This window comes from Esox lucius, chromosome 24 (assembly GCF_011004845.1).
Source record: "Esox lucius isolate fEsoLuc1 chromosome 24, fEsoLuc1.pri, whole genome shotgun sequence".
In the NCBI taxonomy this organism is placed as follows: Eukaryota; Metazoa; Chordata; class Actinopteri; order Esociformes; family Esocidae; genus Esox; species Esox lucius.
The window spans coordinates 24,714,157-24,727,572 of NC_047592.1; the positions used below are offsets into that span (position 1 = coordinate 24,714,157).

The 13,416-nt window shown below is 42.0% G+C and overlaps 1 protein-coding gene across 5 annotated transcripts in view; it reads right to left on the reverse strand.

Annotated features, from left to right (window-relative positions):
• Nucleotides 1-12,611, reverse strand: part of col4a6 (collagen, type IV, alpha 6) — a 148,068-nt gene extending 135,457 nt beyond the window's left edge. For all 5 annotated transcript variants that reach the window (XM_020044247.2, XM_020044246.2, XM_020044245.2 and 2 more), the window contains exons 1-3: nt 12,545-12,611; nt 12,268-12,399; nt 12,031-12,076 (exon numbers count right to left, since the gene is read on the reverse strand). In XM_020044247.2, the coding sequence (XP_019899806.2) occupies nt 12,031-12,076; nt 12,268-12,278 (57 nt within the window). In that variant the 5' untranslated portion in view covers nt 12,279-12,399; nt 12,545-12,611. The remainder of the gene's footprint in view (nt 1-12,030; nt 12,077-12,267; nt 12,400-12,544) is intronic.
• Nucleotides 12,612-13,416: the final 805 nt, after the last annotated feature.

Consider the following 13,416-nt stretch of genomic DNA (forward strand, 5'->3'; position numbering starts at 1 on the left):
TCACAGCACAAAAATTCAAGTAGATCTGGTGGTCCTCCATCTACACCTTGATTGACCTGGCAGTGTGGCATGGAGCATTGTCCTGCAGGAAAAACCTATTCTCAGAGTTGGGGAACATTGTCAGAGCACAAAGAAGCAGGTGTTCTTCCAGGATAACCTTGTACTTGGCTTGATTCATGCGTCTTTCACAAAGACAAATCTGCCCACAGTGGGTGTGAGACACTGTGGCTTGTCGGCCTCTCCAGGTCTCCGTCTAACCATTAGACGACCAGGTGTTGGGAAAAGCTGAAAATCTGACTTGTCAGAGAAGATGACTTTACTCCATTCCTCTACGGTCCAGTCCTTATGGTCTTTTGCAAACTTCAGCCTGCCTCTTTGCTTCTCATTAATGAAGGGCTTTTTTCTAGCTTTGCATGACTTCAGCCCTGCCCCAAGGAGCCTGTTTCGAACTGTCCTCGCTGTGCACTTCACACCAGCTGCTGTTTGCCATTCTTTTTGTAGGTCACTTGATGTCATCCTATGGTAGTTGAGTGACATTTGAATGAGTTGACGGTCAGTGGACAGTTGTTTTTGCCCTCTGCCAGTCTGTAGCTTTGTTGTCCCCAATGTCTGTTGTTTAACCTTGTTCTTATGGACCGCCGTCTTTGAAATTTTTTAGGATGGAAGCAACCTGACACTCACTGTATCCCTCTGCCAGTAAAACCAGAATTGAACCCTTCTTTTCCTCACTCAAAGCTTTTCTTTACAACTCTTTTGTTGTGCTGAATAGTTATTTTATCATTCAAATTACCTTTGTGGTACTACTTGCACTGTTTTTGCCATCCAGCTGGTCCTATTGCAAGAGGATAGTGATGACCACAGCAGTGGTTTTTATACTCTTCCTTGTTAAATTAGTTTTGGTTCAGGTAATCATCTTATCAGTACCTCATTAAGTAAAATGAGGTGTGCCTGTGTTGGGATTTAACAGACATGGAATGGAATGGCTGCCATACATGTAGAGATTCTGATTTATGAAAAATTAGTAGTGGTTTCTTAATTTTTTTCAGAGCTATATAAGGCTTGCTGCAAACAAAGTTAATGACAAATACACTGAAGTGCCAGAAAAAATTGTACAGAAGAGGCCAGACAAAATACAGTATCTCACAAAAGTGAGTACACCCTCACATTTTTCTAAATATTTGATTATATCTTGTCATGTGACAACACTGAAGAAATTACACTTTGCTACAAAGTAATGTAGTGAGTGTACAGCTTGTATAACAGTGTACATTTGCTGTCCCCTCAAAATAACTAAACTCGCAGCCATTAATGTCTAAACCGCTGGCAATAAAAGTGAGTACACCCCTAAGTGAAAATTTACAAATTGGGTCCAATTAGCTATTTTCCCTCCCCGGTGTCATGTGACTCGTTAGTGTTAAAAGGTCTCAGGTGTGAATGGGGAGCAGGTGTGTTAAATTTGGTGTTATCGCTCTCACTCTCCCTCATACTGGTCACTGGAAGTTCAACATGGCACCTCATGGCAAAGAACTCTCTGAAAATCTGAAAAAAATTATTGTTGCCCTACATAAAGATGGCCTAGGCTATAAGAAGATTGTCAATACCCTGAAACTGAGCTTCAGCACGGTGGCCAAGACCATACAGCGGTTTAACAGGACAGGTTCCACTCAGAACAGGCCTCGCCATGGTCGACCAAAGAAGTTGAGTCAAATGCTCAGCGTCATATCCAGAGGATGTCTTTGAGAAATAGACGTATGAGTGCTGCCAGCATTGCTGTAGAGGTTGAAGGGATGGGACGTCAGCCTGTCAGTGCTCAGACCATACACCACACACTGCATCAAATTGTTCTGCATGGCTGTCGTCCCAGAAGGAAACCTCTTCTAAAGATGATGCAAGAAAGCTCGTAAACAGTTTGCTGAAGACAAGCAGACTAAGGACATGGATTACTGGAACCATGTCCTGTGGTCTGATGAGACCAAGATAAACTTATTTGGTTCAGATGGTGTCAAGCGTGTGGGGGCAACCAGGTGTGGATTTTAAAGACAAGTGTGTCTTGCCTACAGTCAAGCATGGTGGTGGGAGTGTCATGGTCTGGGGCTACATGAGTGCTGCCGGCACTGGGGAGCTACAGTTCATTGAGGGAACCATGAATGCCAACATGTACTATGACATACTGAAGCAGAGCATGATCCCCTCCCTTTGGAGACTGGGCCGCAGGGCAGTATTCCAACATGATAACGACCCCAAACACACCTACAAGACGACCACTGCCTTGCTATTGAAACTGAGGGTAAAGGTGATGGACTGGCCTAGCATGTCTCCAGGCCTAAATCCTATTTAGCATTTGTGGGGCATCCTCATACAGAAGGTGGAGGAACGCAAGGTCTCTAACCAGCTCCGTGATGTCGTCATGGAGGAGTGGAAGAGGACTCCAGTGGCAACCTGTGAGGCTTTGGTGAACTTCATGCCCAAGAGGGTTAAGGCAGTGCTGGAAAATAATGGTGGCCACACAAAATATTGTCACTTAGGGGTGTACTCACTTTTGTTGCCAGCGGTTTAGACATTAATGGCTGTGTGTTGTGTTATTTTGAGGGGACAACAAATTTACAGTAATATACAAGCTGTACACTAACTACTTTACATTGTAGCAAAGTGTCATTTCTTCAGTATTGTCACATGAAAAGATATAATCAAATATTTAGAAAAATGGAGTGTACTCACTTTTGTGAGATACTGTACATAGCAACGCCACCTAAGCACGTCATTGGTTGCGTCTGCCGGTGCATATATAAAGCGATAGACATCTGTAGAAGCATCTAGAGCCGTTTCCGCCATGAGAATGGAAGTTATCACAATTTAAGCGATTTTCAACACGGTTTCATAGTTGGAGGTTGTGAGATGGGTCATAGCTTTTTGGAGGCTAAGACCCATTTCAAGGGTGTACCGTGAATACAAGAATTCTGGCACAACGTTTAACTTACGACAACAGCGTGGCCGTAAAAAGACTGTGAGAGTACGTGACCGGCGTCTGCTGGCAAGAATCGTTTCACGCGATAGGCGTGCAACACTGCCTCAAATAACATCTGCATTCAATGCTGGGACCTCAACAAACAGCAGCGTGAGGACTGTGCAACGTTCCCTCCGGGATGTGGGCTTTAGGAGCCAACACCCAATTCGAGTACCCCTGATGAATACTCGACCCACAGCTATGCACCTCGTCTGGGCTCGGGAACACCGCCACTGGACACTTGATGTCTGGAAACAAGTAGCCTGGTCTGACGAGTTGCGTATCCACCTGTTTCGGGCAGATGGACGGATCCGTGTGTAGAAAACCCCACAAAGCTATGGATCCTGCATGTCAACAGGGCAATGTACATGCTCCGTTATAGAATGGGGGTTGTTTAGCATTGAATGGGACCCCTGGTACGTGTACAAATGTCTCTGAAAAGTGAACGCTACGTCTTCATCGAATTCTGACGAGTTACACCCATTCATGTCCTGCTTTCATTCTGACGGGTTTGGCCTCTTCCAACAGGACAATGCGCCGCCACACAAGTCTAGACACGCCCAATTATGGCTAGAGGAAAACTTTGTATTTCTGCAGTTCTGCGCTCCCATGGAAGGCCTACCAAGTGGACTGGTGTACCAGTTTTACTGGCACTTCAGCGTACAGCTCCGGAAAAAATGGAGACCACTGCACCTTTTTCTTTCCTTTCCAAACATTTTTTTTTCCGGAGATGTAGATGCTCGTTCTGTAACTCTGACAGTCTCGGTTATATGGTGATTTACTGTTTCACTGTTTTATAGGGAGGTTAAAGTTATATATTCATAATAATACATTGGCAACTGCTGTAAAATGTTTTGCAACAAACACTTCATGTGAATGGAATGAATAAACCCCAGGCTATTAGCCATTTGCTGAAATAGGGTGCTGAAAGGACTTTCGTAAAGTAGCTTCATTGCTATAAATGGATCATTTGCTTTCATAAAATTTTTGGCCCATTTACACTGCGGGCACAATTATTAGGCACATCGTATTCTCAAGATTTATTGTTGAACAAACACAATGCTCTCAGTCAATCCAAACCATAATTGAACCTCAAACCTGAATGTTTAACCCTTTCTCAGGGTAATACATAAGTGTGCACAATTATTATGCAACAATTAGTGAGCAGAATTATTAGGCAACTCAATTACAAAAATTATTTCTCCAACTCAATTTTTGAAGGGCCCCAATTGGCCCTTCAAAAATATTCAATGACCAATATAGCCACCATTATTTTCAATAATTGCCATGAGCCTTCCATCCATGCAGTCTGTCAGTTTCTTAATCTGTTCAAGATCAACTTTCGCTAAAGCAGCAACCACAGCCTGTTCAAAGAGGTGTATTGTCTTCCCTGACTGTAAATCTCACGTTTGAGAAGGGTCCACAAGTTCTCAATAGGATTTAAGTCATGTAAGGAAAGGGGCCAGGTCATTATTCTGGCATCTTTGAGGCCCTTGCTTGCTAGCCAAGCAGTAGAGTGCTTGGATGCACGTGATGGAGCAATGTCCTGCATAAAGAACATGGCTTCCTGTACCACTGCTTGAAGAAAGTATCTTCCAGAAACTGGCAGTAGGTATGGGAGTTGAGTTTCAGTCCCTCTTCAACCCGAAAAGGTCCAACTACGTCATACCAGTACCCCTCCTCCACCTTGCTGGCGCCTGACTCCACGTGGTGCCCTGTGTATATTAGTGATCCAGCCACAGGCCCATCTATCTGGTCCATCAAGAGTCATTCTCATTTCATCTGTCCTTAAAACCTTTGAAAAATCTGTCTTCAGGAATGTCTTTGCCCAATCTATGTGCTTCAACATGTGAATCTTATTCAGTGGTGATTTTGTTTCAGCCTTCTTGACCTTGGCCATGTCTCTGAGCACTTGACACCTAGTACTTCTGGACACTCCATGTAGGTTGCAGTTCTCCATGTAGGTTGCAGTTCATTTGTGTCTTTTCTTCTCCGTGCATTTGTTGCACACCAGTTGTCTATTTGCAACAAAACGTTTGAGTTTCCAGTGGTCATGCCTCAATAGTTTAGCTATTTCAAGAGTGTTGCATCCGTCAGTTTCAGTGTCAGTGAAATATAAAATAATTAAATCCAGTGAGCATTCAAGTTTATATGGTTTGGAGTTGGAAAATGTGCATAGATAATAATAGTACGATCAGAATATTTGCCTAATAATTGTGCACGCAGTGTAGAATCAGTAAAAATTAGGGGCAAAGTTTCTGTCTTGCTCTGGTGGTTGGTGTTTAGTAGTAGTGACAAAGCCTACTATCAATGTTTTATACCCAACATCTGCACAGGCAAAAAGAGAGACATTGTTGACAACAACACATCAAATCTTAGCTAGGGTTTGTTAATATAGGCACCCCATCTATCTTCAGTCTCCATTCTGACACATAAAGCTGTGGAAACAATGAAGTCTGCTGCAAAAAAGTTGGAAAGGAAGGTTTTGATTGAGGAACAGAAGGGTTAAAATTAAGAAACCACTGCAAATTGAACGCTTCTGTTCCTTATTCAAAACTTTCCTGTTCAACTTTTTTGGAAAGGAAAGAAAAAGGTGCAGTGCAGTTCCAGAGCTGTTTGTTAGATGTGTCAAAGAAGCAAAAAGGCTTTGCAAGAATTACACGTTCGCTGTGCTAAAATGTTTGCTTTCAGTAGTGTTTTCCCCAGTACGCTCATTTCAGATTTGTCCAGGTAAATCATGTTTTTAGAGGAATTGTCCTTTTTGCCAACCATGTAAACATCCACATTTTATTTTGATTTGACTACACACCACAATAGTTTTAGTGTTTGTGTATCATCATACACAACTGACTGTTTTATTACAGACGCAGGTCCTGAGGGGGGCAGATATAGGTGACTGTATTATTACAGACGCAGGTCCTGAGGGGGGCAGATATAGGTGACTGTATTATTACAGACGCAGGTCCTGAGGGGGGCAGATATAGGTGACTGTATTATTACAGACGCAGGTCCTGAGGGGGGCAGATATAGGTGACTGTATTATTACAGACACAGGTCCTGAGGGGGGCAGATATAGGTGACTGTATTATTACAGACGCAGGTCCTGAGGGGGGCAGATTTAGGTGACTGTTTTTTTACAGACGCATGTCCTGAGGAGGGCAGATCCGGGTGGCAACTGGGGAAAAGGGGCAAAACCGGAGTAGAATATATAGAAGATTAGGATGGGAGGCTCCGGTGTAGAATATATAGAAGATTAGGATGGGAGGCTCCGGTGTAGAATATATAGAAGATTAGGATGGGAGTCTCCGGTGTAGAATATATAGAAGATTAGGATGGGAGGCTCCGGTGTAGAATATATAGAAGATTAGGATGGGAGGCTCCGGTGTAGAATATATAGAAGATTAGGATGGGAGGCTCCGGTGTAGAATATATAGAAGATTAGGATGGGAGTCTCCGGTGTAGAATATATAGAAGATTAGGATGGGAGGCTCCAGTGTAGAATATATAGAAGATTAGGATGGGAGGCTCCGGTGTAGAATATATAGAAGATTAGGATGGGAGGCTCTGTCGGCAACTAGGGATGGGATTAAAACTCTGATTCATATCTATAAGATGTCCTGTATACAGTAGACAAGGATTAATCAGTCTGCTCTTAAACAAGAACAAGGTCAGACTATCTTGTCAGAGCCCAAGACTTCAACTGAATTGTTTTTCAGTTTCAGTACTTCCTCTAACCCTAACGCCAGTACTGTGATGACTAACCTCAACCCTAAGTTAACCTAACCTTAACTGTCATTCACTTTGAGTGGGTTTTCATTTTGGACAGATTACGTTTATGACCAATATAATAGCAATATAATATAATAGAGAGGGGTTATGGAGCAATGGACCTGGGTATATCTTGTATAATAAACATAATTGCATTTACACAAACATAATCACATACACAAACCTGTATATGAAAGTAATTCCTGATATGCAGGACTGTTTCTCTGAGAGGTTTGGATTTTAATCAATATGGTGTGAGTTTTGAGAAGGGAGTTTATAGCTTTGAAAAAATGTAATAGAAATGTAAGAAATATGTGTGTGTTAGCAGTTGTGAAAAACTGTAAATTGGTCATCAATGCTGTACAATGCTGTACAGGTCTTTTAACACTCTCAATGTTAGGGACAGTATTTATATTACCTGTGAAGATACACAAGGAGAGGGAAGAGAGAGAGAGACAGAGAGAGACAGAGAGAGACAGAAAGAGAGAGAGAGACAGAGAGCGATGGAGGGAGGATGGAGAGAGTAAAGAGGAGATAGAGGAGAGACAGAGAACAGAGAAATATAGACAGACAGAGGAGAGATATAGTTACAATGAGAAAGCGAAAAAGAGGAAAAGAAGGAGATAGCGAGAGAATGAGAGAGGGAATATAAACACGTGCTTCAAGCCCCACTGACTAGCAGATAGCAGCGCAACAAATAGAGATCAAAGACTGAATCACACAAGCACACGCGATAAACAGGATAACTCCTGCTGGCACTTTGGCAATTGCATATCAGAACAGATAGTTTGTCAAAACATTTTTTCCATGTTTTCAGGAAGAACTTTCCTTAAAGGCAAAGTGAAGTAAATTATTATAAATACAGTAATCTGTTAGACAGGTTTGTACTATACAATAATATACAAATACAATTAGCAGACGTTAGGACATAAATCCACACTGAACATAAATCCACCTGAGACTATCTTAACCATCTAAAGTAATTTAGACTACAGTCTGTCAGTTTGACCTCAGGATCTTTTTACCCTGAGAGGGGATGGTGGGGGGTTTGTGGAGAGGGTGAGGAGGGGTGAGTGGTGTGTGGGGGCAGGAACCACAAATCAAACAGTGATCAGTTGCCTCACCTAGCGAAGGAATGTTCTAGAGGTGACACCTGCCGAGAGAAAGAGATCCTGACATGTTCTGCCAAGCAGTTCTGGAATTTAACTCAGAGGGGAGGGAGGCCGGGAAGGACGGGATTAGAGATATGACTTTAAATTTAAATGATTGGAAAAAAGCAGAGGTGGTCTTCACACACACTGGCTCTCTCAGAATAATATACACTATAGAAAATGGCTGCCTTCTATATCTGCCAGAACATCCCATCCCCAGGACCAACTCTGTCATCTGAGTCACTCCTTTTCCAAACACCACTGCCCTAAATGTGCACTGCACTATTGTTGTATACTAATTACTGAAAATGTATACCTGTTCTTCAAAATGTCAAAATGTTTCTCACCTGTAACAATCATTATATATTAAACAAAAAAAAGTGTGCATTCTACTTTTTGAAGTACATCTCAGTGACAAGGAACTACTATTGTGGCCTTCAATGGCTTCTTGTTTCACTGGGGTATAAAAATGAGCTACTATACATCTAATATCTATTTGGAAATGCAAAGAACTCACAAATGAAACAACTGAGACAAAATCAAGCAATAGGTATTAAAAAGGCTAATAACCTATGTACTACTTACCACCATTAAAGTAGAAATAAAGTTAAAAACCAGCGGAACAGTAATAAAAATGCATGTTATAGGAGGCAATCACTTTAAAGAGCTGCAAAATTGTTAATTTTCTGAAAGAGCAGCAGACATGGCAATGGAGGCAGCGTTTAGACCACCCGTTAGACCACCCGTTAGACCACCCGTTAGACCAACCGTTAGACCAACCGTTAGACCACCCGTTAGACCAACCGTTAGACCACCCGTTAGACCACCCGTTAGACCAACCGTTAGACCACCCGTTAGACCAACCGTTAGACCAACCGTTAGACCAACCGTTAGACCACCCGTTAGACCAACCGTTAGACCACCCGTTAGACCACCCGTTAGACCACCCGTTAGACCAACCGTTAGACCACCCGTTAGACCAACCGTTAGACCACCCGTTAGACCAACCGTTAGACCAACCGTTAGACCACCCGTTAGACCAACCGTTAGACCACCCGTTAGACCACCCGTTAGACCAACCGTTAGACCACCCGTTAGACCAACCGTTAGACCAACCGTTAGACCACCCGTTAGACCAACCGTTAGACCAACCGTTAGACCACCCGTTAGACCACCCGTTAGACCACCTAGGCCACAGTGTTCTGAAATATTCAAAAATTCTATGGAAGTGTAACCACAGTAATTAAAAACATCTGTTTAAAGCACTACAACTTCATAGACCTTGTGGAACCTTTATAAACCTTCAAAGATCCTTCAAGTCATTCATAAGCAAATGTCACACTAAAAGGTTGTAAAAAGAAGCACAGCATGTACTTGGAAACATGAAAAGGTCAAATGGGAATTCCACAGAAAGATGATATGACATTATATGCTCTGTCAATGACAATGTGACAAGATGTCTGAGCTACAGTATCTCCAATCTATTTGAAGAATCCTTGGAAGAAAGACACGACAGAAGCCGTCTGATCAAATCTAAAATCTTAAAACATCATCCATCATCTTTTTTTTCCTCCTTTTTCTGTACCCATGTAGGCCTGTTCTCTCTATCTTCCACCTCTTCTCATTTCACCGGGAAGTTTGAGAAATAAGTCTTTGACCAACATTTCTGTCGGGCATTAGTGCAGTACTGCCTCTGTGGTTTTCTGAGGTGTTTTAGACTGAGAAATGCCCATCTATCATAATTCTAATTTCGACCTGTATGGTTCAATAGGTTGAACTAACGGATGTGGTTTAAAACCTTCTGTGTACTTGTTGATGTGTTGCATAAAGGGAGAATTTCGTCATAGAATTGAATGTATAACTATGCCACAGGCCTCTTGTAAAGCTTTGTGGACCGTTCATAGGGTTGAATGGACGTGGGTGTGTGGAGGTTGGACACTGTAACCCTGTGTGCGAAAGTGTCAGTGTTATCTGTTATAAGAAGTTTTATCTGTTGTACAAACATGTTATCTGTCTACAGTAGTAAGGAGAAAGATGGATGGCAGGGAGGGAAAAGGGACAGGATGGAGAGGAGAGCAGGGGAGAGGAGAGAAGAGAGGAGGAGCGGGGAGAGGTGAGGTGAAAGAATGAGGAAGGAGAGAGAGAGAGAAACAGAGGGGAGAGATGATGAAAGTCCCTTCATGCTCAATGTAATGTAACTGCTTGCTTTCTTCTGGTTAAACACAGATACCACCTGACCACACAGACACACACACACACACACAAAATCTGGATCACCAGCCAGTACAGTCAACCACAGATAACACAATCACACACACACAAAATCTGGACTACCAGCCAGACCACAAGTACCACAACTGTAACCACGGAGACACCCACTCTTCCGTAATCTACAGGAATATTTACAGAGGCCATCTGTCATTCACTCCGGGCTCATTCCTCAGTACAACCTGGAAGCAGGAGGCTGGATTGATGAGCAGACGGCCACTGGACGATCCAATCCCCATTCAGGGGGGAGATACAACCTGCCCCGTCATAGTATGACATCACATGACTGAACCACCCCTAACTAAGATGACTCTCAGTGGACAGGAAAGGTTATGGGGAGCACCCATGTTAACAATCATGAACTAACCGCAGCGGTAAAACAATTAGGGACATAATCCATTTTCAGACAGTGTCATTGAGATGACCTCACCAGAGACTGACCTTTGGCACCTGCCGACAGGAAGGAGAAATGAAAAATATAACCAATGAACCTTTCAGTCGCTTGTAGAGGGGCTTGCAGACAATCACTCACACACACACACACACACACAACCAAAGAAAGCCTTCAACAGTTTCTTGGAATGTGTGTTTCTGACAGGCCAAAGGACAAAACCAGGGCCACAGGATGTCAGTTTGTAATCCAACAATTCATAAAAAGTGGCTTGTCAATATCTTCTGATACAGCAGTGGAACTCAAACCTCTCCTGGGGCCGCCCCGGCCATTCCATGTATTAGATCTAGACCTGATCTGGCTCACCTGAATCAAGCAGCCAAGGGCTTGATAAGTAGTTAACAAGGTAAGTCAGGTGTGCAGGCTCTGAGAAACATCTAATACATGGAACCGTCAGGGAGGCCCCAGGAGAGGGTTGAGAAACACTGGGCTACAGGTAGGCTAAATCCCATTCATTTGTTTGTGGTTTTAAGAAAGTGTGAACAAAAAACGATCATGTAAACAAAATGAAAATCCGATAACAGAACTGCCGGAACATGCATGCGTGAATTCAAAACGTTGCACATTTAAGTTACACATAGCAGGCCATACACCGTTGCTCGTAGCAGCAGTCACTCGCAACCTTAATAAGTAGTTGAATATTCAGAAGGGGCGGGGTTTGAGTCGCTAAAATCTGAGCGGGCCTACTCAGTTTTACAGAAAGTGTTCAATACATTCAACGAAGCAAAACGAAATAAAAATATTACGTTTGTTACTCATGTGGATGAGTCATGTATCTTTTAACAATGCAAATCCTAATTAAAAAGAAAATTATAATAGTTAATATTTTCTCTTGTAAAGGCTAATTAGATACATTTTATTCAAAATACGTGATTACAAATAACGCCCAAGTTGGAAATTCCACTAAACTATTAAAACCAGCGTAAAATGGCATGCAGTGTTCAATATAGGTAAGACAATGATTTATATTCCTCAAAAAGAGGAAGGGTCATTCTCTGACTAGACCCTACAAGAGACAACTACAGAACTTGAATGTTGCGTTCACTTTGTTTTACAATAACCACATATAATTAAACATAGGCCTACGTGTAGCCCTTGCAGATGCAATTGCATTATATAGTTAAGCATTTGTAATATAAAGCCATGGTAAGGCCTTACGGCTACATTTGTACTCATTGAGGTCTCTGCTTTGCGTAGTAGCCAGATACATTGCCATTATCATGCACCGCTACCTATTGTTTGCAACAATATTGCAATAAGTTGTACATATTGGGCATGCAATGCAACCAGAGAAAACAAATAATGCAAGGCTGTAACCTTATTTGTTTAAACATTATACTGCGCATACTTGTGTCTAGAGACGCACTGAGTAAACAAATCGCACTTACCCCGTGTGTTGCTTCTAATGCCGTGATGACAACGAGTGCAAAAATCCTATCAAATAAGAACAGAAACTATGATATATGCGCGGCATTTCAAATAATCAAACTGTAAATAATTACATAGTTATAACAAAACTTTTCGCTCAATATAGCAGCATACAAAACAGTGTTAAGTTGCTAAGCATCATTAAACTATACTGATAGCCTACTGCTACAGATCATTTTGAACAAACATAAACGCACCAGAATTTCATTTTCAGTCCCGACTGGAAGAGAAAACTCAAGTAGTTTTCCCGGTAGCGCTCAGATCAATCTTCTCCCCAAGCCGCTACAAGTGACTAGACGACCTCATTGAAGAATCCAGACTCGGACAGACTGGAAGACGAAAGGTAGAGATAAAGCAGTACCATTTAAACGGGGAAGAATCACGCATAACATATTTTTTTAGGGGGGGGGGGGGGGGTTGAAATAATAGGGTATTTTCGTGGCGTTATAAAGAATAGATAAAGTTCAAACTCACCGAAAATCAGTTGTGAAAACGATCGTCCCCTGCCCGACTTGTTTCACGCACCGCAACTACTTCGCAGTGCAGAAGCAGAGATTGGGGGTGGGGCTAAGCCATGTCACTCATGGGCTACCTATTTTTATCCAATTGTTACAAATTTTAATTTAGAAAGCCCGATTTACACCATTCCAAGAAGTGATAAAAACTAAAATCATTGTTGTGTTGGTGTTTAAATTCAATCGAATAAGAGAACAAATACACATTTAATCTGGCAATATGAAACTAAGACTGACTTATTTAAAACACTTGCAGCCTAAACTTTAAGAAATACATATGTATGGTAATATATATATAGGGTAATATATTGGGTGATTGCTTTCAGAAAGAAGACTTATTAAACTGCAAAACGAGCACACATGAATGAACTGAACTGGTCGCTCATCAAGGGTGATCTTTAAGGGATTTTCAACTTTTCAACCCTATCTTTATTTAACCCGCTGTTCTCGGACCTTTACAAAAACGTGACGAGTATTACGGCTTATCAACATGGTATTGGAATGCTACACGTTGGGACGACAATGAAACGTAAAATAAAGGTTTTATGTCAAAACGTTTTCTTGTAACCTGAGGCAACAAATAAATTGCTCTACATCGATAGGTGTATCCATCCGCCTCAGAAATGCATGTGGCTTATAAAAGGTAATTTGCCAATGAAAAAATTACATACGATTTACAACTAGTTACCTTATTAGGTATAGATGTTAACAGAAGATGAAAAACATATGTTTTTGTTTATTTTGAAGTTCTGCGTTATTGCACAAAAGACCTGTCAGGGGCATGCGCAGTAGAAGTAGATCCGGCAGGAGCAGGTTCGCAAGTCGATAGAG